At 66.2% G+C, this 15,638-nt stretch overlaps 2 protein-coding genes across 5 annotated transcripts; both read right to left on the reverse strand.

Moving 5' to 3' along the window:
- Positions 1–387: 387 nt before the first annotated feature.
- On the reverse strand, positions 388–1,632 carry TOR4A (torsin family 4 member A; the record flags this gene model as incomplete). Its single annotated transcript, XM_082842936.1, has 1 exon — positions 388–1,632. The coding sequence occupies one exon, from the start codon at positions 1,630–1,632 to the stop codon at positions 388–390; it is 1,245 nt and encodes a 414-aa protein (XP_082699062.1).
- Positions 1,633–5,742: 4,110 nt separating this feature from the next.
- Positions 5,743–14,977, reverse strand: NELFB (negative elongation factor complex member B). Of its 4 annotated transcripts, none has more exons than XM_082842913.1 (13): positions 14,679–14,889; positions 14,182–14,345; positions 13,900–13,999; positions 13,319–13,549; positions 11,219–11,404; positions 10,379–10,491; positions 9,690–9,792; positions 9,428–9,523; positions 9,123–9,265; positions 8,943–9,049; positions 6,662–6,803; positions 6,445–6,553; positions 5,743–6,265 (listed from the first exon to the last, which is right to left on the reverse strand). In XM_082842913.1, exons 1-13 carry the CDS (start codon positions 14,778–14,780, stop codon positions 6,119–6,121), a joined length of 1,743 nt encoding a protein of 580 aa, XP_082699039.1. In that variant the 5' UTR covers positions 14,781–14,889; the 3' UTR covers positions 5,743–6,118. The 4 variants fall into 4 exon arrangements, with proteins under 4 accessions (XP_082699039.1, XP_082699042.1, XP_082699041.1 ...); XM_082842915.1 differs by having other exon boundaries at positions 6,150–6,265; positions 9,420–9,523; XM_082842916.1 differs by having other exon boundaries at positions 6,445–6,803; positions 14,679–14,977.
- Positions 14,978–15,638: the final 661 nt, after the last annotated feature.

Raw genomic sequence — 15,638 nt, forward strand, 5'->3', positions numbered from 1 at the left:
CTCTGCAGGGGACCAGTTGTGTGTCCCTGGGGTCTGCTCACGCTGTCTGCCGTCATCTATCCTGTCCCACAGAGACAGACCTACCCACTCCCGGGGAGCCAGCCCTGTGGGACATACTGGCGCTGAAGAATGCAGGCTGGATTAAGGACCCAGCAGGTGGCAGGCTGGGGCTCTGAGGGAGGTTGGAATTGGCAGAGGAGCTCAGAGCTGACCCAGCCCCACCGGTCCCCCCAGGTCCCAGTGTGAACCGGCGGAGGGCCATGGACAGATTTATTCGAGGCGTAGAGGCCTGGGGCAAATCCACAGGGTCCCCTCCCTCCAAATGCCCCTGTCAAACCAACGCCCCGTCGTGCCAGTGGGCGTCCACTGCGTCCGGTGGCACCTGCGCTACAAGAGGTTCACCGTGGCCACCACCTGCTTGCAGCCAGTGACGGCGAACTCCCGGCCAGCCACGCGGTAGTAACTGAGCTGCGCGGCCAGGAGCTCGGCGCGGGCCTGCTCTGGGAAGAAGCCCTCCCCGGCCATCTCGTCCCGGAAGCAGTTGACCACGTCCCCCTTGTCCAGCAGCAGGAAGGGCACGATAGTCGCGACCTCCCACAGCGGGTGCTCGCGGACCAGGAGCGCCCTCAGGCTGGCGCGCAGCTCCTCCTCAGCCTGTGCCGCCACCGCCGCGGCCCCGTGGGCGCCGTCTGCGCGCAGGGCCAGCGCGCGGGACGCGTTCTGCAGCACGAAGCGCGTGACCTCCGCGCCGCCATTGCCGCTGAGGAGCACGTAGATGGCATTGTGGAAGTGGTGCGAGCGCTGCGGCTGCAGGAAGCCGTACAGCTCGTCCAGCAGCGCCGGCGGCAGGAGCTCCACGTCGTCCAGAAGCAGGAGCGGGGTCTTCTCCTCCGCCTCGGCCCGCGCCACGACGTCGGCCACGCGCCGCGCCAGCTCCTGGCGGCAGTCCTCCGCGGCGCGCGGCTCGGGGCAGTGGTGCCGCGCGTGGTACTGCAGCACGAGCGCGCCGTCCTCGAGCACCGCGCGGAAGTGGCGCGCCAGCAGGCGGCCCACATGGCTCTTGCCCACGCCGCTGGGCCCGTGCAGCGCCAGGAGCAGCGGGCGGCTGTGCACGTGCGTGGCCAGGTAGTCCCGCAGCAGCGCCGTGATGCGCTCCACGGCCGCCGGCTGGCCGAACACGGCACGCTGCAGCGCCTTCTCCAGCCCGTCAAGGTCATAGCGCTGCGCGTTATCGTCCAGGTTCTCGATGGCGTTGAGCACCTGGAAGCCCACGATGGCCACGAGCAACAACAGGCAACGCTGCGCGCGGCTCCGGCGCTCCACGCGCGGCCGGTACTTGCGCGACGTCTCGGGGTAGAGCACCAAGCGGCTGCGCCGGCGCTTCTTTCGCGGCGGCCTCGAGGACAGCTCCGCCGGACCGTCGAAGGTGAAGAACTGAGGCTGGTCCGGGTTCCCGCGCGGCGCCCGGGGCTCGGAGTCCGGCCTCACGGCCGTAGGCGGGAAACACCGCTTGCGCAGGAGGCGCACGCGGCGGCGCAGGCGGACCACGGCGCGCACGGGCGCGATCACGCTCGGGCCGGGGGCGACGTGGTCCGCTGCCGCGGGCTCCGGACTGGGCTGGCCGCGGTCCATGGCGCAGGAGCGGCGCTTGGCATGCAGGTCACTCTCCCTGCAACAGGAAGACGGGGAGGGTCTCCAGACTTCCGCCCGGCCGACTGGGACCCTCCCCCGAGATCTCAGCCCCACCCACCCCCGCGAGGCCCCCCGGAGTGCGGCCCGCTGCCCCGAGGGCAGGGCCTGGCACGGGCCTCGCCCCTCTGACCAGGAAGCGGCTCCCCGCCGGGCCCCAATGCAAATCTCTCGGATCCTCGCATAAACAGCCTCCGGCCTTGAGGAAGTGGCTGCGGGGGGGTGGGGGGCGGGGGCGCATTTTATCAGGCGGCCGCCGCCCGGGCTTCCTGGAGGAGGAGTCGGAGTCGGTGCCAACCTGCCGCCAGTTAGGGGTGGAGCAGGGTCAAGGCCGGACCCCGCCCCTGACGCAGCTCGACTGCCGGGCGCCGGGGGCCCTCCGGTCCCTAGAGGGGGGCGTGGGAAGCAGACGCCCAAGCATCCCCAGAGTTCAGAGATGCCCCTCCCCCACGAACACTTGGTGGTGGTGGTGGGGCGGTCTGGCCGTTACTTCTGCTTTCCAGAATGGGCCCCTGTCCCCAAGCTGAGCCCAGGCCTCCCAGCATTGCTCTAGTGGGCACACTAATGGAGTTGGGGGCAGGGAGCCCCCTAGAGGCGGGTGGGGGTGGGGTGAAAAGAAGAACAGAAAGACAAGACCCGGAGAAGGACAGATGAAGCCACTGAGACAGCTGGAGAAAGGTGGGGTGGATGCCCCCGGCCCTCCCCAGTACCTGCAGCTGCGTCAGCTCAGGCTCTCGCTGGCCCGCCCTCAGCCCCCCAGGGCGGGCCCCCAGCCCACGCCAGAGGCTGGGGCCTGCGACGCAGGAAGCTGAATGTGCTGGCTTCCTGGCGGGGGTCGGGGTGGGGTCAGGGGCCTCACTGGGTCAGCTTAGGCTCAGAGGGGCAGCGACACCTCCTCCGGAGCGGAGGAAGCTCTGGGGAGGTTTCCGCTTCTTTGCAAAGGAAGTGAGTCAGGGGTGTGGCGCGGGCGGGACTCAGGCTGGACGGAGGCACCAGAGGGGGAGGCCTGGCTGACTCGCCCAGGTACCCCGGCCGGTTGGTCACCTACCTTAAAGCCCTCCCAGCTCTCCTGACTCAGCCCAGGCCCAGGACACCCGGTGAGGCCGAGGGCAATGCCTCCCCTGGGGTCCCACGTGCCTTTGCTCCTCAGCCTGCCCTCCACAGGACCCCCACCTCCCCAGGGACATCTGCGCCTGACCACCCCCCGCCCCCCGCAGGGCCCACAGCGAGGGGGATAGGCGTGTCCAGGCTGCCGGTTAGCAGAGGCGGAGCGGGCGGGCAGGGTCCTCCCCCAGCTGGGGTCCTCCAACCCTCTCCCCTCTTCACCCCACCCAAGCCCAATCTGGGTGCTCACAGAGTAGGGCTCGTTTCCTTTTCCTCCCCCTCTTCTACCAGGTCCCGGGCTCCACGGCGCTCCCCGCCCCCCCCCCCGCCTCCCCCTTTGTCTTCCCCTGTACCTCGGCCTAGAGCACCCCCCCAGGACAGGGCAGGAAGTTCTAGAATGGGGGGAAAAAACCCACACATGACTCAGGGCCCTGGTCGGAGGGCAAATTTAGAAAGAACTTGGGCCCGGAGTTGGCGGATGGAGGCTCTGGGCCCCTCCCCGCCACCAGCTTCAAGTGGCCCTGCCCCCACCCCCGTTCCCATCTCTGTGGAGACTGGCCTATCTGGATGACCCTCCCCTCTGGAGCGGGTCTACTAACCAGTAATGCCCCCAGACCAGTCCTGGCCCCGAGCTCAACTGTGTCCCGCGGGCGCTGGCAATCCCGAGCCCCCCATCCTCCAGCCTCCCTGTCCCTCATCCTCCACACTTCTGCCCACACGGGTCCCTCTGCCGAGTGTGCCATCCCTCCCCACTTCCTAGCTTCCCTCCACCTCCCTGTCCAACCTGCATCAGGGAGAAGCCACTCATGGGCTTGGGGGTTCCCGTCCTCCCCAGAGTATGGGGCTCCTGCCTGTCCACGTGTGTCCGATGCCCTCTGGCAGGATCACTGAGAAACCATTGCTTCTCCGCTTCTTCCTCTCCAGCTGCGGGCCTGGCTCCCCGAGACCCGTGCCCCTCTCTGCGCTGGGCCAGGTGCTTAGGGACCCCTCGGGCCTCACGCGCCATGTGGCCCCTGCCCAGGCCTCTGCGGGTGCCCCGCGGCCCGGTGTGAGGGTGGGGTCCTTTGACGTCTTCAGGCTTTCTACAGTCCCCCAGCTTCTTCTGACACAGAGAACCCCAGGGGGCCCTGACAGGCAGACGCAGGAAAAGGTGCCCAGGGGTGGGGATGGGGGCGGGGTGCTGGCTGGCGGCTGCTTCCGCCAGATGCTGGTCCCAAACCTGCTGGGGTCCAGAGCCCCAGCACTGGGTGAGGTGGGGGCCTGGACGTGGGGTGTGGCAGGAGTCAAGAAAGTCATGCCTCAGAGGGCCTGCCCCCAGCGGGGTCAAGGGTGAGCCTGAGCCCTGCACTGAGGCCCGCCTCCTCTGTACTTTCTCCCCCATCCCCAGGGGTGAAGGGGGCCCCACCTGTCCCTACCCTTCAGGACCGAGCCCACCACGCCCGTATGATGCCCTCCCACCCCTCCCTCCAGCCCGTGCCCTGTCCAGCCCTGTCCCCAGCCCCGAATTCAGGTCCACAACTTCAGCCTGGTCTCTGCAGACCCCTCACCTCGCTGCCCACCCACGACCCCTCCACCAGCCCAGTGTGGGCTCAGGTTCCCAAACTGCTGGCCTGGAGGTGGGCGGGGCCCGCACCACACACATGCTCCCTCCTCCCCGAATTCCCCTGTGGACGCTCCCTTCCTCTGACCAGACCTCCCACCCCCCAGCCTCCCCGCAGCCCTGCCCGGTCCAGCCTCAGGATTCCCGCCTCCCTCGCAGCCCCAGAGGGTCCCTGAGCCCAGCTGCCCCCTCCCACCGGCCCACCTGGGGCTCGCCGTCGCTGCAGCCCTCACCCCCACCCCGTCCGTCCTTGCAGCTCACGCCCTCCCCCTGACGAGCCCCGCCCACCGGGGGCCTCTGGGCCCCGGTCCCTTTGTCCGGGCTGGAGGAGCTTGGCCTCCGACTGGTCTCTGTCCCCCTTGACCGTGAGCCTCAGGGGCGTCACGCGGGCCCCGTGCGGGCACTTGCTCGTCCCCCGGCCCAGCTCCTTCCTCATCCTCTCCTCACCTCTGCCCCATCCTGCCTCCCAGCCCAGGACCCCCTGGCTCCCGGAGGAAAAGCGGCAGCTGGAAGGGGGTCCCCGCCTCCTCCCTGGGAACGCGCCCGCTCCCGCGGGGCCCACCTGGGCCTGGCGCTGCCCCCTCCCCCACTCAGTGACACCCCAGCCGTCCCCCGAAGCCCCATCCACTTTTCATTCCTTGTCACTCCCATCAGCGCACGAACACCGGGCTCCTCCCGACTGCTGACGCCCACACCCCCGGGTCTTTGCTTTCCTCAGTCACCATCTCTACCAGTGCCTCCCCGACACCTGCAGAGCCGCACCTGTCAAGGTCACAGTGACCTCCACACAGCCTGCCCCTCGGCAACATGTCAGCACTGGTGATGGGCACTGAGGCCCACCCAGGGCTGACCGTGTCGAGTCTTTTGGCCCCGGGCGCAGCCAGGCCCAGGCCTCACCATCCACAGCTGCTGTCTCGGACGGGGCTGGGCATCCAGGCTGTGCCCACGGAGAAAGGCGCCAGGAAAGTGCTCGCCAGCCTGCACTGCAACCAGCCCTGGGCGCGCACAGAACAGCTCCTCTGCTGGATTTAGCAAAACGCCGTTTATTTACAAAAGTGAAAGTCTCACTATGAGCAGCAGCAGACCCCCACCTGGCCGAGGACGCTGCTCGGAGGGTAAATGGAGGCAGCCGGGGACCCTGGGCTCTCCTCCCCCCTGTGCTACTCGGGACTGTCAACAGGGGAGGAGCTCCTTGGAGAGCTGGGCTCCACCTGCAGACCCCCGCCCCCAGCAAACTCCGCGGTTCTGCCAATCGGGCGCCAACCCTGCCGGCCCGCCCTCTTCCCCTCAGGCCTCGGACCCTGCCCCACCCCCCACGCCCCACCCCTTGGAAAACGGGTGTCCTTTTCCTAATGCCAACTACTGCCTGTCTGCCTGACAGCAGTGGAAACCCACACGCGAGGAGGAACAAGCAGCTTTCCACGGCGTGGGAGTGCGAGAGGCCAGGCGGGGGGCAGCAGGCCTGCAGCAGGCCTGTGCTCCAGGGAGCTGGCCGGGTCCCGTTCACGCAGGAGGCACACACCTCACAGGACCAAGTTCCAGGGGAGGCTGAGGTGCAGAGCACCGGTGCCCTGCCCACAGGACGGTCCCCGGGGTCTCCGCTCAGCCCACCCCCAGTCCCAGGAACAGAGTCCACCTCCAGGAGAGACGCCTCTTCCCCTGGCTGACCAGGGCCACGACCCCACCGGGGGCCCTGCCCCCCCCTGAGCAGCCCCAGGCGGAGCCTCAGAGTACAGCTGGGGCGGGCACGCTGGGGAGGGGCAGCTCCAGGGCTGGGGTCTCTGTGGCCTGGGCCGGGCTGGGCTTCCTCCGGTCCAGCTGCTCCAGCTTCTCACCAAGCTGGGAATACAGCTCCTTCACCGCCTCTCCACTCTGTGGGGGGAAGCGCGTGGCTTCGGGGCAGGCCCAGAGCGTGTGCACACAGATCTCTCTCCTCTCTCCCTCTTCCTGTCCCTCTCTCTCTCACACACACACACGCACGCACGCACGCACGCGCACGCACACGCACGCCAGCCAGCCTGGGGCGGGGCGGGGCAGGGGAGGGCACCCACCTGGCCCGTGGGCTCCAGTGCCTTCTGCAGGGCCTCCAGCTTGGATGGGGCCACCCGGTGGTGCAGGTGGAGGAGGAGCCGCAGCACGTGCCGCTGCACATTCTCCTTCCTGGAAGAGGCCGCGCTGGGCTGCAGGCGGCTGCAGAGCCGCCCTCCCACCCCCTCCCCAGCTGTGCCCGGCGCCCCCGACCGAGATGTGGACCGAGAGGACGGGCACCTCGGGGAGGCGGTGAGGAGAAAGCCGTCGAAGAGGCTGCTGCAGAAGTCCTCCAGGGCAAACTCGTCCGCCAACAGCGCCAGGTTGCCCGTGAGCAGGTGCAGGAAGATGTCCCCGAACGCCAGATCGCTGAAGGTCTCCACTGCAAGCACAGCAGGCGTCGCACAGCTCGCCCAACACCCACCTCCCCGACCCGGGCCTGAGGGCCAGAACCCGGGCCTGGACAGGGGAAGCAGACGGTGGGGGTGGGGCTCCAGAGCAGGGGTGGGGAGGGACGAGAGCCCGTCACGGGTGGCTCTGCCCAGCGGCCAAGGGGCTTAGGATGAAGGGGACTCCAGCAGAGGGAAAGCTGAACGGGCCGGTAGCGAGAGGACACACAGAAGTGCCGAGGGCTGGCCCGGCAGGCCTGCCGGACCACGGGCTCTAGAGGAGAGAGGGCGGAGCAAACGAGCCTGCTTTTTTTGAAGCCACGGCCATCAAACCTCAGAAGAGAGAGATGGCAAGAGTAACTACCAACCGATCGCAGCGATCACCGGCAACACCACCGAGTGCACGCGAGCAGGGCACAGCGGCTGGGACAGCAACGCCAACGCGACCCCAGCCACCGAGCCCCTAACGCGGCGGGAGACACGACCCCGCCAGACGCGCCCGGGGTGCACTCCCGCTGCACAGCTGACCGGCGACTCGGCTGGCCTCGTGGCCGGTTACAGGACACTCGAGCGAGCACACGGTCACTGCACCAAGGGACGCTGCCAGCAGAGTCCCGACCGGGGAACAAACGCCCTGGTTCCCCCAGCAAACCCCGCGTAGCCCTACAGACCACAAGACCTGAGAGTCAGCCGGAGAAGCCAGGTGAAGGGAAGCCCTTGTTTGACTCCTGACTTGCACAGACCATCCGCACAAAAGTGTTATATGACAACTGGGGCAACGCGGCCACCGTCGGGACCTGGACCCCAACCAACCACGTGCCAAGGTCGTGGTTTTTAAGAGTCTGTCTTCTGTAGAGACACCTGCTGCACCGTGCCAAGCCAGTCTGCCGGGTTTACGTACAGACCGCTGAGCGGACGGGACGGCAGCCACACGCGGACCCCCGTGCAGGTGGGCGATGGGCACTGGCCTTCACAATCCTGTGCTCTTTACTTGGGTTTCATCAAAAACTCCCACCAAAAAAAAGTTTAAAAATAATTTTAAAAACCAACATTCTTTCTTACTAGAACCTATCAGTTACACCAAAGAACGAGATTGCTCTCCCTGAACGTGATTGAAGACCTGCACCCCAGCCCCCCAGGTGGCAGCTCGTGGCTGGGAGACACTGATGCTCCCACCTCACAGGACATCCTGTGTCTACAGACACGATTAAACAAGAAAGATACAGAAGTTCAAAAGTGAGCAGAAAGAATGAGGCAAATCCAAGTTCCTTATGACTGTGCTCCTGGAAGCCCCCGAAACAGACAAGCTGTCGCCCCTGAGATCGCCACATGCTGACCCAGAAGCCTATGAACGCGCCACCTGAGGGGCACGGGGCCCGAGACGGAAGATGGTCCTGCACGCCCCGGGTGGGCCCACGGTGATCGCAGGTCCTTGGAAGAGGAAGGCGGGAGTCAAAGCCAGAGACAGGAGGACGGGAGAAGCTGGACAGATGAACTGAAGGGGCCAGGAGCCAAGGACGCGGCTCCTGGAAGCTGGAGGAGACAAGAAGGGGCTTCTCCCTGGAGCCCCAGGAGAAGCCAGCCCTGCCCACACCTGACTCCAGCCCTGGGAGACTCACTGCAGACTTCTGACCCCCAGAACCGTAAGAATAAGTTCCTGTTGATCGGTTAGGTGGTGGCTGGGTAGAAACTAATACCCACAATGGGCCGCTTCCCCCACGTGGAAAAGTCGGGAAACAGCACGCACCACTGTCAGACAGTGAAGCGTGAGATCCTCCCCGGGAAGCCGCAACGCCTCAGACGGGACCAGGACCGGGCCAGCAGAGGCCCCGGGCCTGTCGTGCGCGGCGGGCCGGCCGGGCGCTCCCTTACCCTTGAAGGGGTCCACTCAGATCCCTCCCTCGTCTTCCTGCCTTGCACCCCGCACCCCAGGCAGAGCAAGGCTCCCGGGGGAAGCGGCCTCTTCACCACCGCGGAGCGGGGCTCTCTCAATGGTCTGAGGACTTGAGGGGCTCCACGCCTCTCGCCCCTCAGGAAAAGATTAAGGTGGCTCTTCGCAAACGCGGGCTGCGGCGAGAGCCGAGGGCGTCTGTGAGAGGACACGGCTGGGCCCCGCCGCCCACGTGACTCACCGAGACCCGGGAGCAGGCGCAGGAGCGCGTTCTTGTTCCTCTGCTTGGTGATGTGCAGCACGTAGTACAGCCCCACCTCGCAGGCCACGCGCTGCTCCTGCAGGAACCTGCGCCCGAGCACCGTCAGCCCCGAGGGAGCCCGAGGGGAAGGCCCTCCCGCCCAGTGCCTGCAGCCCGTACTTGGTGAAAGTCTCTGGCAGCGCGCTCGGGTACGAGACCGGGGCCTTCTCCTCGGCCGGGAGCTTCTGATCCACGTTGAAGGCGTGGTCGTCCACCACAAAGGACATGAGCGTGGGCAGGAACCTGGTGACCAGCTCCACCTCCTGGGGCAGAGGCCCGAGAGCTGTCCTGCATCGTCCCTGCCCCTCGGCCCCCTTCCTCCGTTCATCCTCCCGGACGTGGGCCTGGGGCCCGTCCTCCTCCCCAAACCCCACCCCACAGCCCCTTGAGAAGGCAGTGGGAAGGAGCCCGCCTGACCCTGTTACCATCTTGGGTTCCTTGAAGACCTGGCTGTCGATCATGTCCCATGCCCCCTGGCCCAGCGCCAGAAGCCGGAGCAGCAGGAGGAGATCCGGGCTGTCCTGCAGGGAGATGCAGGCCTTGGCCGTGCTCACCTGAGCTCCCCGCCCGGACCGCACTCAGCCAGGGGCTCTGGCTGCACGTGCCCTCCACCTGGCTGGTGTGTGTGCTCTCCCCACACCCACATGTCCCCCAGAAAGCAGCATGTGGCCAGCCGGGTGCGCTCACCCTGGGCAGCAGCTCCTGGCCCACCAGCTCCTGCAGGTGCCTGACCGTGCTCAGCGACAAGGTGTTGATGGCGAAGGGATCACACAGGATCATGGACAAGTCCCTGTGAGGACGTGCCCGCGGCATCAGTGAGGGGCGCTCCCGGCCCACCAAGCCACTGACCCGAGGAGACGGCCCTTCGGCGTGGACAACGGCCACGCCGCCCAAGACCGCCTTCCACAAGCTTGTGGTTCGTGACTTGCCCTTAACTTACTTAACAACCTGAAGCATCAAGTGGTTTTTAAAGAATTAAGGTCCAGTCCTGGTCGAGAACCCGACCCGGACTCCATAAATTCAATCAGGTTCCCACAGAGACAATTCCAGGAGCGAGGAGCTGAGACAGGAGGCCAGGCGGAGCCCACCCAGAGAGGGCCCTGCCGGGAGCCAGACCCCCCCACCTCCGGGTGCGGCGGGCTTCTCAGCTCACAGGCAGGCCCCACGTGGCTGCAGACACCAGAGCCCCAGCCCGGGCGCCCAGCTCGCCTGGGACAGCGACGGCCTCACCCCAGCAGCCGAGCCTCTCAGCCGTGGGCACGGGCACCAACCAGTCCTCCTAAAATGTACTGGAAGAAACAGCCGCTCCCGACTGCGGCCACAGCACGCTCGTCCGGACGCCCATGGACAGGACCCGGCACAAGGCCGACCCTCACCCCAGGACCTGCTCCTGCCCCTTCTTCACTCCGTCAAGGAAGCCCTGCAGCTCCCGGGCCCTCTTGCTGTCCACGAAGCGCTCTCGGATGCAAGCGTCCAGGCACCATGTGAACTGCGGGGAGGAGGCGTGGTCAGGACTCGGCCAGAGACCGCAGCCTCCAGGCAGCACTCACCGCTGCCTGAGATTTCTTGAGCCTTGGGCGAACATCGGGACCCCCACCTCGAGTCGCCGAGGCATGGCTTGCCCCCAGGAATGGGACAGCACGAAGGAAGCAGGCCCAAGTGCCCACACCCCCACAGGCCAGGTGCTGCAAGAAACAGCAAAATGGGCGTTTTGTTCTGAAATGGGCCCCTCCAGGGCCCCCACTGTGCGGGGGTGGGTGCAGTGCCGGCTCAGAGCATGACGCTGCGAAGCCCCTGGGAAGGGATGCCGTCTGGGGCCGCACAGGCCCCTCCAGGGCCCCCACTGTGCAGGGGGCAGCGCCGGCTCAGAGCGTGACGCTGCGAAGCCCCTGGGAAGGGACGCCGTCTGGGGCCGCACGGCACCTATGCCAGGACAAGGGCAGTGCAGAAAGCCCTGTTCCTAAACACAGAGCTCGCCAGTGAGCAGCCCCCGAGGGCTCTGGGGCAGGGGAGGGCCAGAGGCCCCGGAAAGACCGGAGGGGGCGGGGCGCAGCTGGCTCTGGGTCAGATGTCCAGGGGACATCACGGTCCCCCAGCCGGGTGGGCAGAGGTGGCACAGGGGCTAGGGCGGAGCCCACGTGCCTGGACCGCCACATCCAAGGAGAGGGGAAAGAGAAGCCGAGGGGGAGAGCGGCAACGGCGGGGCGGGTGCCCACCTTGTGGCAGGGGTCCACGGAGCAGATGTCGCCGACGTCCAGGTCATGCAGGGACATGAGCAGCTCGGCGCGCAGCGTGCAGTAGTGCACATTGCGGGTGCGCAGGAAGAGCGTGCGCAGGAACTGCAGGACCATGTCGTACAGCTTCACGTTGCGGCCCACCATCCGGGTCAGCCTCTGCACCACCTGCCGGGACACCGGGCAGGCCTCGCACACGCCACGGCCCTGTGGCGCTAAGCTTCCTCTCTCACAAAACATCAACTTGTGCTGGGTGGCGACGTTTCTTGTCTTTAAGGAAGCGAACCCATCACGCCCTGCGGCTCCTCTGAGAGGCCGTCAGCCCGGGTCCCAGACTCCACCAGAGTCGGTGGGCGGGGCAGCCGGTGGTGGCGTGGGGCACTCGGGCCCAGATGAGGATGGGCGGCACCGCCACGCTCAGCGTCTGCTCAAGGCCCTGCCGCAGCCACCCCACTCCCGCCTTCTCCCGGCGGCCGCCGCCACCCCCCTCCGCACCCTGACCCTATTTGGGAGGCTCCTGCCAAGGCGGCAGCCAACAGGAGGGGGCCCCGCTTGGGGCCGTAAGGATGCACAGGGCCACCTGGTGTGACAGACACCAAGGCAGCCCAACAGGCTGCATGCATGCAGCGAGTGGGGAGGTCAGCAGGGACGGCAGCCCACCTTAGGGCCCCTGCCGAGGACCCACCAGCAGGCCTTGGTACCCCAACAAGCGGGGCAGGCATAGAGCATCACCCGAGTCTCGGCACCGACGTACCGGCACCTCTAACACGGAGACAGGCGCGCACTCCAGCCTGACCACGGCCTGGCCTGCTGGGCACAGAACCACAGCCCCAAGGCCTAACCCACCCGAGGACGGTGGGGCAACGTGTCACCTGCCACCGCGCTCTCCCTTTACCCTGGCAGGACTCCAAGGCGGACCCTTGGCCTGGAGGGGAGAGGGAAGAAGGGGCAGGACCACGGCCCAAGGCCAGGCTCCCCCAAACGAAAGGGGACGCAATGCAGGCAGGGCTCTGACACACTCAGCGGCCTGTCCAGGAAGTGGTGCTGCGAGCACCGGCCCAACATCTGAGAGAAAACATTAGGTGAGGCCCTACCTCAGGCCACACACACAAAACCCCAGGTGAGAAGGCTGGCGGTGAAAGAACACGGCGAAACATCGAACGCTCCTCGGCCAACGTTTGGCCTCGTACCATCACCTCCCTCCCAGGTTGAGGGGTCCTCCTGGAACCGGGCCAGGGACCCCAACCTCACCAGGAAAGGTCAAAGTGTCCACGGTGGCCTCCAGGCCCCCCCCCCCACAGCCTTCCTCTACCCCTGGAGCGCTCAGGGACCGAAATGTGACACCTACTGCATAGGGTCCGCCCCACACGAGCCTGCAGTACCCCCAGGCAGGTGCCCCAGTACCCCAGGGGTCACTGAAGGGCCCAGGGGCCAGGGCAGTGAGTCAGCACCCTAAAAGCATTTGTTGGGCTTCCCTGGTGGTGCAGCAGTTAATAATCCGCCTGCCAACGCAGGAGACCCGGGTTCGAGCCCTGGTTCAGGAAGATCCCACATGCCGCAGAGCAACTAAGCCCGTGCACCACAACTACTGAGCTTACGCTCCTAGAGCCCACGAGCCACAACTACGGAGCCCGTGTACCACAAATACTGAAGCCTGTGCGCCTATAGCCCGTGCTCCGCAACAATAGAAGCCACGACAATGAGAAGCCCGCGCACAGCGACGAAAAGTAGCCCCCGCTCATCACAACTAGAGAAAGCCCGCGCGCAGCGACGAAAACCTAACGGAGCCATAAATAAATAAATGCATTTATTTAAAGAAAAAAAAAGCATTTGTTGAAACAAGGGATGAATCAAACACAGAAACAGAGAAAAGCTCCCAGAGCTGAAAGAAGACACAGAGAGTTTAGCTGAAGAGGCCGGCTAAGCTGCCGAGCTCCAAGTACGCAGGAAAGACCAGAGACCCACACCCAGGTGCAGTGCTGCAACGCCCCTTGCCAGCCCCACATCCGAGCCCAGCCTTCTGGAAGCAGACAAGCCGGGCTTCACGGGGGAGGCCCTGCACACATCCCCGCCCCGCCTCACCTCGCCCTGGCGTCTGGTCTTGGGGGAAGGGCTGAAGAAGTTGTGCAGGACGGAGAGCTCCGTGCTGAAGAGCGCGCTCTCCTTTTCCACGATGTACTGTTTCAGCAGCGGGGAGACCTCATCGCCAAAGAGCGCCTGGTTGTCCTGCCAGATCTGCCGCTTCACCTCCACGGCGCAGGCCCGGTACAGCTCCTTGTCGGCCATCACCAGCTTCAGTTTCTTCTCAGGAACCTACGTGACCCCGGAGCCCACCTGTGAGCAGCACCTGTGCCCCAGGGGTCTCCCTCAAGACAAGCCGGCAGGCCTCAGCCCCCCACAGCAGAGGCCACAGCCAGCCCAGCCCCAACTGACAGCGGCACCCGTGACTGGCCCCCCAGGCTCTGACGGGGCAGGAGCTGTGCTGCCCACAAACAGCTTTTTCCCAGAAAGGGCGCCACGCTCCAGAGCTTGTGCCAAGGTTCAGTCAATGCGCGGCTCGGCTCAGGGAGAAGCCAGCGTGGGGAACGTGCTCCGGAGCTTCTATTCCTGAGGCAGGCAGCTCAGGAAACCTCCCCAGGGCAAGCTGGTCCTGCGGCTGTTACCTTGGGCAAGTGTTTCATGACGCACATCACCACTGGCTGCAGAGATGGCATCTTCACCAGAGAAAAGCTCTTCTCCAGAAGGTCCTCGAGTTTCTTGTACCTGGAAGGACTCTCAGCACTGAGGGAGCCGCCCAGGACCAAGTCGGAAGCAGCTCCCTGCCTGTCCCCAGACCGGTGGGTGATGTGCACAGGCGGCCCCTTTTTCAGTAGGGATGTGTAGCCACCGGGGCACATTCAGTGCCCGATCTGGGGAGGGGGCTGCCCATCTCACCGCCCACTTACCTCTCCTCCGCCTTCCCCTCTGTGGCAATGGCTGACACGCGCTCCAGCAGCTTGTCCCGAAGCTCATCAAACACTGACTGGTGGAATTCCAGTCGGGGCGTCCCATGCAGGTCCAAGAAGGGCAAGGCCGACTGCAGGGAGGGCAGCAGCACGCCATTTTCTGTCTAAAGAAGCGGAGCTCGATTTGACTCTTCGGGCGACAAGAGAAACCTCAGCCACAGCCCCGTCTGGCCAGGCGCTCCGGATGCCCTGAGCACACACGGAGGCAGGGACAAGGATGTTCCCAGCCGCGCTGGCTGTAACTGCAAAAATTGGAAACCACTCAGATGTCCGTCGACGTAGTCTCAACTCAGGACACTTGGTTCCTCCAGCCCGGGGAAAAGACGCAGCGATCGGGAGGGAGAGAAATCTGCCCGCTTTCCCACGCGACCTCGCCCCACGCCGGACTCACACCCAGACGCTCGGCCTCTCCACCCGGCCCCTCCACCCGGCTCCACCTGGAACTGCTCGATGGCTTTGAGCGGCTCGGTGCAGTTGGTCAGCGTCTCCTTCAGGTCCTCGCCGTTGGCCACGCCCAGGTCCTGCAGCCCCGCGAACATGGCCGACGCCCCGGCCCCAATCCGGCTCGGCGCCCCATCTCCTCCGCGCTCCCCGGGCACCGCCGCGCTCGCCGCAGGCCCCGCAGCTGTCCGCTCGCCCGGGCCTCGGGGGCCGCCCGAGCTCCGCTCCCCGGCGCCCTCCAGCTCGGCCAGATTCCGCCCGCAGCGCGGATCCCCTCGGACCGCAGCCGCCCACTTCCGCCCCGCACAGGAGCCGGGTCCGCCCGCCAACCGGCTCCCCGGAAACGCCGCCGCCGCCCCGGAGAGGTTCCCGGCAACTGCGCCGCGGCCCTCGCCTGGCGGAGACGGAGCGCGAAGGCGGTGCCAGGACGACGCACAGGGCGTCGAGAAAACCCCGCCCCGCCCACCCGGACCCCGCCCCACCCACCCGGGCCCCGCCCTCCTGCGCGACCCCGCCCAGCCTCGCGGCGCTTGCAGCCGTTTACCGGCAAAGGAGAACAGGGTTGGCGCGGAGGGAGGGCGGAGTGCTGCGGGGCGCCTGGGGGAGGGGGCACCGGAGGAGGGGGATGGAGCACAGGGGGCGGGGTGCCGCGGCCTGCTTCAGGAGATTCATAGCTGCTATTTTAGCCAAGAGCGTTTTAGTAATCATGAAAAATATTGTTGCTGACCTCACAGCGCCCACCAGGTGCACGACCCTCTCTCATCCTGGAACTTGGTTTCTTCCTTGTCCAACCCGGCGAAGCTCACACGGCGAAGCTCACACCGTAGTGTTGTCACAAAGACCAAAATCTAAGTGTGGGAACTTCCTTGGTGGCGCTGCGGTTAAGAATCCGCCTACCAATGCAGGGGACACGGGTTCAAGCCCTGGTCCGGGTAGATCCCACATGCTGCGGAGCA

The sequence above is a fragment of the Leucopleurus acutus genome, assembly GCF_964270905.1.
Source record: "Leucopleurus acutus genome assembly, chromosome: 7".
NCBI classification, from domain to species: Eukaryota; Metazoa; Chordata; class Mammalia; order Artiodactyla; family Delphinidae; genus Leucopleurus; species Leucopleurus acutus.

Bases quoted from the DNA above. Each gene is read 5' to 3' on its own strand.
- NELFB (XM_082842916.1), bottom strand. From the start codon at position 14,780: ATGTTCGCGGGGCTGCAGGACCTGGGCGTGGCCAACGGCGAGGACCTG. The intron at 13,550-13,899 runs GTAACAGCCGCA...GGGGTCACGTAG, and splicing joins TCATGAAACACTTGCCCAAG to GTTCCTGAGAAGAAACTGAA. The intron at 9,524-9,689 runs GTGAGCGCACCC...ATCTCCCTGCAG, and splicing joins GCCAGGAGCTGCTGCCCAGG to GACAGCCCGGATCTCCTCCT.